The sequence below is a fragment of the Bison bison genome, unplaced genomic scaffold (genome assembly GCF_000754665.1).
Source record: "Bison bison bison isolate TAMUID 2011002044 unplaced genomic scaffold, Bison_UMD1.0 scf7180017864324, whole genome shotgun sequence".
In the NCBI taxonomy this organism is placed as follows: domain Eukaryota; kingdom Metazoa; phylum Chordata; class Mammalia; order Artiodactyla; family Bovidae; genus Bison; species Bison bison.
In genome coordinates this window covers 11594767-11601810 of record NW_011494896.1, presented here as the reverse complement: position 1 = coordinate 11601810, position 7044 = coordinate 11594767, and the positions used below count along the sequence as shown (strand labels likewise).

Here is a 7044-nt window from a genome sequence, read left to right as displayed (position 1 = left end):
TTGAAATCCCCAAGATGCTGCCAAAAACACTTTCCTGAATTCAAAATTCTTTCACAGTCTGGTATTACATTCACTTCTTGCTACATCAGCAGTTTTCATATGCTGGGAATTTGCCATTCTGTTCCTCTGCTAAAAAGCTCTCCCCTTTCCCATGCCACTGAAGCTTCAAAGAAAGTTCACGTGTCACCTCCTACTTGTACCTTTCACCAGCAACCCCTGGAAGAATTTATTATTATCTTCTCCAGGATTTTGCAAAGTTAGTATACTGATATCTTTCTTGAGTTCCTACGAATTTCTTGGTAGGTATTACCAAGAACACTTAGAGAACAGAGAGAACAGAGGTCACTTCTTAGAGAACAGAGGTCAGGGGCCAGCCTTTCCAAGGGTCATCTAAAAAACCTTTCTTGAGGAGCCAGTGCCACTGTTATAACTACTAGCCACTATCATTAACATCAGTATTTAGGCAATAAATCTTAGATAGAATTTGAAGCTAAATCTAGCCAGTCACCAAGTCAGTGTGGAGACAGGAACGGAAAAACAGAGTCCTCAGATGCTCAGGATATGAATGAGAGAATGTATGAGACAGATTTTTATCAAAACAATTTCACGAATATAGTTCACTTGTTCTTTATTCAGCCTTATAAAATACCATTTTATTAAATATTATCTTGCCCATTTGGAAGAAAAGAAACTGAAGCCCAGAAGGCTGAGGCTCCACACCACAACCTCCAGGATGATTTTCCTAAATAGAAATCTGATTTATGCTTAATGCACTAGCTCACTTTTCAGGCCTTCCAAGGTCTGTTACAAGCCTATCCTTTTTCTTCAACATCCCCTGAATTCAGTTCAGTCGCTCAGTCATATACGACTCTTTGTGACCCCACGGACTGCAGCACATCAGGCCTCCCTGTCCATCATCAAATTGCAGAGTTTACTCAAATTCATGTCCATAGAGTCGGTGATGCCATCCAACCATCTCATCCTCTGTCATCCCTTTCTGTCCCCTTCTGTTCCAGCATCAGGGTCTTTTCCAATCAGTCAACTCTTCACATGAGGTGGCCAAAGTATTGGAGTTTAAGCTTCAGCATCAGTCCTTCCAAAAATCAGGACTGATTTTCTTTAGGATTGACTGGTTGCATCTCTTTGCAGTCCAAGAGACTCTCAAGAGTCTTCTCCAACACCACAGTTCGAAAGCATCAATTCTTCAGCATTCAGCTTTCTTTATAGTCCAACTCTCACATCCATACACAACTACTGGGAAAACCATAGTTTTGACTAGACAGACCTTTGTCAGCCAAGTAATTTCTCTGTTTTTTAATATGCTGTCTAGGTTGGTCATAGCTTTTCTTCCAAGGAGCAAGTGTCTTTTAATTCCATGGCTGCAGTCACCATCTGCAGTGATTTTGGAGCCCAAGAAAAGAGTCTGTCACTGTTTCTGCTGTTTCCCCATCCATTTGCCATGGAGTGATGGGACCAGATGCCATGATCTTAGTTTTCTGAATGTTGTTTTAAACCAGCTTTTTCACTCTCCTCTTTCGCTTTCATCAAGAGACTCTTTAGTTCTTCTTCACTTTCTGCCGTAAGGGTGGTATCATCTGCATATCTGAGGTTATTGATATTTCTCCCAGCAATCTTGATTCCAGTTTGTGCTTCATTCAGCCTGGCATTTCACATGATGTACTCTGCATATAAGTTAAATAAGCAATAACAATATTCAGCCATGGGAATGGACATACTCCATTCCCAATTTGGAACCAGTCTGTTGTTCCAGGTCCAGTTATAACTGTTGCTTCCTGACCTGCATACAGATTTCTCAGGAGGCAGGTAAGGTGGTCTGGTATTCCCATCTCTTGAAGAATTTTCCACAGTTTGTTGTGTTCCACATAGTCAAAGTTTTACGCATAGTAAATAAAGCAGAAGTAGATATTTTTCTGGAACTATCTTGCTTTTTTGATGATCCAATGGATGTTGGCAATTTGATCTCTGGTTCCTCTGCCTTTACTAAATCTGGAAGTTCCCAGGTCACATATTGAACCTGGCTTGGAGAATTTTGAGCATTACTTTGCTATCATATGAGATGAGTGCAATTGTGCGGTAGTTTGAACATTCTTTGGCATTGCCTTTCTTTGGGATTGGAATAAAAACTGACCTTTTCCAGTTCCATGGCCACTGTTGAGTTTTCCAAATTTGCTGGCATATTGAGTGCAGCACTTTAACAGCTTCATCTTTTAAGATTTAAGGACTATTATAACTTTATGTCTCATACCTGTCACTCTGAAGTGCCCCACATGAAAACAGAAACTGCATGTGTCTTGTTGATTTCTGTATCCTCAGTATTTATCACTCATATAATAATCAACACATCTTGTTGAATGAAAAATTAAGGCAAATATTAACTGATTTGGGGGTTGAGTTCTTCTGTATCAGACAGGAAATCAGTGGAGACAAGGAATCATGAAATCAGAGAAGGATATATATGCCCCATGTATAAAAGGGCACTGAAAAACTCCAATTAACTAAGAATCAGTCTCACAAGCTTTCCACTTCTTCAAATTTCCTGGCCTGAATTTCTCATACTACATGACCCTACTGTGTCAAGAAACATAGGCAGGGTCTCTACTGCCTAAAGATGTTTGCTAAAAGGTATTCTGCACCTGGACTAAGTGAAGTCGCTCAGTTAAGTCCAACTCTTTGCGACCCCATGGACTGCAGCCTACCAGGTTCCTCAGTCTATGGAATTCTCCAGGCAAGAGGACCATAGTGGGTTGTCATTTCCTTCTCCAGGGGATCCTGACCCAGGGATTGAACCCAAGTCTCCCATATTACAGGCAGACACTTTACTGTCTGAGCCACCAGGTTAGTGCACCTGGACTAAGGGGCTAGCAATTGTGCATTAGAACAGGTTTGACACGCTAGCTAATTTATAAGACCCAGAAAGACTTACTCGTTAGGGGATAGGCTATGGAATGAGTAGTTCAATATGTAAAGGTACTGCCATGTGAAGGTGTGAGCATCTAAAATGATAATACTAAGTGAACCAGGAAGTAGGCTATGAAATAGAAGAGAAAAAGGATGTTCTACCACTCTTTCTAAGGGTCAAAGTGGTAAGACACATCTTCTAACAGCACAAGCCTTTTTTCCTACATCTATCCCTCCTGCCTAATATTCAAGTGGTTAATGTAAATGCCAACTCTGCTAAGTGTGATCTGAGGTTCTGAGGGCTCCCAGCACCAACTGAGAACCATGCCACAGACAGAGTACCTAGTGAGGCTACTCATGAAAGGAGTGGGAGAAACAGAAAACATTACTCACCAACAGCAATGATGTGTAGGCAGCCAGGATCCCAAGGAAACTCAGTAAGACAATGGACCAGAAGAACCAGAGCCCTGTACCTATAAAAATGACCCTGCAAAAATAAGTTTCAATCCTTAAAATACAGTAAAAAAAAAAAAAATAGTAGCATCTACATCAAGGATAGGGGCGACAAGACCAACTAGATGAGGTATAAGAAAACAGAGGGAGATACGAGAAGCAATTTGGGAACAGATGTGTGAAAAGCTTTGGGGATATTTAGTGGAGAACTTTTAACTTTGTCCTAATGGCAACTGGGTGCTTTAAATGGGGCTCTGTATAAGTGGTATCATTTTTAAAAAGTTATTCAGAATATATATTCAAAACACATATTCTCTTTTAAAAACAATATAATATAGAAGTTCTGGAATTCTAAAAGAGAAAAAGTCTACTGCCTTAATAAAATTTAACACTTTCCATTTTGGAAGGTTTCTGGCTTATGTGAATGTACGTTTTCTTATATAACTGCAAGCCACCATGTCAATTTCTCTATCCTGTGTAAGATATTTGACCTCTTTAAAAACTGCCTTGACATGTTCTATTCCTAAAGGAGATTGTGAGAGAAAACTGTTAATGATAAGCTAAGAGAAAGAGGATTAAATTTGTTCCATGTATTGTATGTCAAAACTGTTTTAGACTGTTCATTTCAAGATAACAGAGATTACCTTCTCACCATATAAAACCTGGAGAAATTATATTTTAACAATACAGACCTATAACTTGTCTTACTGCACTCTGAAGACATTGCATTTTTTACAAACTGAAGGTTTGTGGCAACCATACATCAAGCAAGACTATTGGCATCATTTTTCCCATAGCATTTGCTTACTTCCTATCTCTGTATCACATTTTGGCAATTCTTGCAATATTTCAAGATTTTTCATTTCTATTATATTTGTTGTAGTGATTTGTGATCAAAGATCTTTAGTGTTACTACCACTACTTGCTGAAGGCAAGTTATTCATAAATAGCTATGATTAGCTATCTAGCAATAAAATAATTTTTAACTAAGGCATGAAAATTTTTTATAAATAATGCTATGATACTCTTACAGACTACAGTATAGTAATGGTACCGTATAAAAAGAACCTTTATGTGCACTGAGAAACCAAAAGACTGTGTGATTTGCTTTATTTCTATATTCACTGTATTGCTGTGGTCTGGAAATGAACCCTCAATATCTCCAAGGTATGTCTGTATAAAATATAGATGTGTGAAGAAAAACCACATTACAAATAAGTAAGGAAATTCTCCTTGGTGAGGAGTTACACATCAAGAAGAATGTAATAAGCAAGCAGCTATCCGAGCAAGACCTATCCCAGATCAAGACGCTAAGAGTACTCTGTAAAAGATAAGCTCACAGACAGCAATCAAAACATGTAAGGAGTGTCAACAAATTCACGCAGTATGTCAATTAAAAGAATAATCTGAATAGTAAAAACGTAATAGAATGATCAAAAAAGAACGATGAAGTAATCAAGATCTTCAGAAAAAGAAAGGTCTCACATTCATATAACTAAAATAGATGTTTTAAAATAAGCACATTAATTATCAAAACAATAAAATGGAAATCTTAGAAAACTTGCAAGATAACCTATAATGAAAAAGGTCTGAAAAATATATATATATGTATGCACGTGTGTGTGTGTGTGTGTGTATATATATATATATAGCTGAATCACTTTGCTTACACTTGTAAATTAGTTATTTTGTTGCTGTTTTCGTTGCTAAGTTGTGTCCAACTCTCTGTGAGCCCCTGGACTGTAGCCCACCAGGTTCCTCTGTCCATGAGTTTCCCACACAAGAATACTGGAGTGGGTTGCCATTTCCTTCTCCAGAGGATCTCCCTGACCCAAGGATCAAATCCACACACCTTGCATTACCAGGTAGATTCTTTACCACTGAGCTACCAAGGAGGCAAATTAGCCATATTTCAATTTTTTTTAATGAAAGATGGACTTAATAGCTGTTGAGATACAGTCAAAGAATTCAGCAAACTGCTTAGCCAAGTAATGATACTGACTTCTTTTTCCAAGTGAGGAAGTTAAAGTTTACTATTTAATGGTGCCTCTATCTTCCCTAATCATTTCTCTGGCCACATCTATTTTCCTTCACTCCCTTTGAACCTAAAAGGTCTTCTTTTGTACATTCAATCACATGTTAAATATTGATATTGTTATAGTTTAGCTCAGCTCAAAATCCTCTCACCAAATTCAGGTAAAGTTACCACCCACTCACCATGAACTGCAGGAAGAATTTTACATTTTTTTTTTTTTTTCTTTTTCTCTTTCCATCTTCTAGTTCTTGACCTATGGATTTGTACTCACTATAGGTAGTAGTAGTCAGGTAGCATGGAAATGAGAAGAATGAAAAGGTGTTTGTTTAGCTGAGCGGAATTGAAAAAAGTGGAGGGGGCGGTCCTAAGATGGTGGAGGAATAGGACAGGGAGACAACTTTCTCCCCCACAAATTCATCGAAAGAACGTTTGAACACTGAGCAAATTCCACAAAACAACTTCTGAATGCTGGCAGAGGACATCAGGCACCCAGAAAGGTAGCCCATTGTCTTTGAAAAGAGGTAAGAACAAATATAAAAGATAAAAAGAGAGACAAAAGAGGCAGGGACAGAGATCCGTCCTGGGAAAGGAGTCTTAAAAAAGAGAGAAGTTTCAGTGCACCAGCCCCAAGCATCCAGTATCCTGCATCGAACCTTGTAAAGTAATTAACCTCCAATTAAAATAAATAAATTTATATTTTAAAAAAATAAAATAAAATCTCCTTTCAAATGTAAAAAAAAAAAAAGTTTATTGCAAAAAAAAAAGAGAGAGAGAAGTTTCCAAACACCAGGAAACACCCTCACCAGCGAGTCTGTGGCAAGCCTTAGAACCTCAGAGGGCAACATAACCAGGAAGAAAAATAAATAAATAATTAAAACCCACAGATTACGTGCCTAACGGCAACTCCCAGCAGAGAAGCAGAGCAGACGCTCGCATCTGCCACTAGCAAGCAGGGACTGGACAGGGAGGCGTGGGCTGCTTTGCTTAGGGTAAGGACCAGGCATGAATGCCCCAAGGGCAATCTGAGGGAACTAACTAGAACTAACTTGAGATAGCAACCCAGACTGTGGGATAGCTATCCCATGAAAAGCCCTAACCTAAGACACCGCCAGGCCTGCTCACAGAACAAAGGACCATCCACCGCCGGAGACAGGCAGGCGAGGGCAGCCAGAGTCTGCGCCTTTGTGGAGTACCTGAGAACCTGAACCTGAGCGACTTAGGCCTGGGAAGTACATACAACCCAGGGCCCACCCCAGACAATTCCTGGCAGAGCAATCTACAGCCTGAGCAGCGTAGACAGGGAAAGCACATACATTATGAGCAGGGGCAAACCCAGTGTGGCCAAGACACTGCGAGCACTCCCCACACACGCCAGTGATATTTGTTTGCAGTGTTCCTCCCTCCCCACAGCACATCTGAACATGTGAACCTAAAAAAGTGACCACCACTGCCCCTCTAGTGTCAGGGTGGAAATCAGACACTGAAGAGATCAGCAAACAGAAGAAGCTAAAATAAACAGAGGGAACCACTTTGGAAGTGACAGGTGCAATAGATTAAAACCCTGAAGTTAGCACCGACTACATAGGAAGGGGCCTATAGATCTTGAGAAGTATAAGCTGGATCAAGGAACTATCTAA

General features: G+C 39.6%; 1 protein-coding gene across 1 annotated transcript in view; it reads right to left on the bottom strand.

Annotated features, from left to right (window-relative positions):
- LOC104998189 (glycerophosphodiester phosphodiesterase domain-containing protein 4-like) overlaps positions 1-7044 on the bottom strand; it is a 129963-nt gene that overhangs the window by 95592 nt on the left and 27327 nt on the right. The window contains exon 3 of the mRNA XM_010853255.1: positions 3313-3406. Within this exon, the coding sequence (XP_010851557.1) occupies positions 3313-3406 (94 nt within the window). The remainder of the gene's footprint in view (positions 1-3312; positions 3407-7044) is intronic.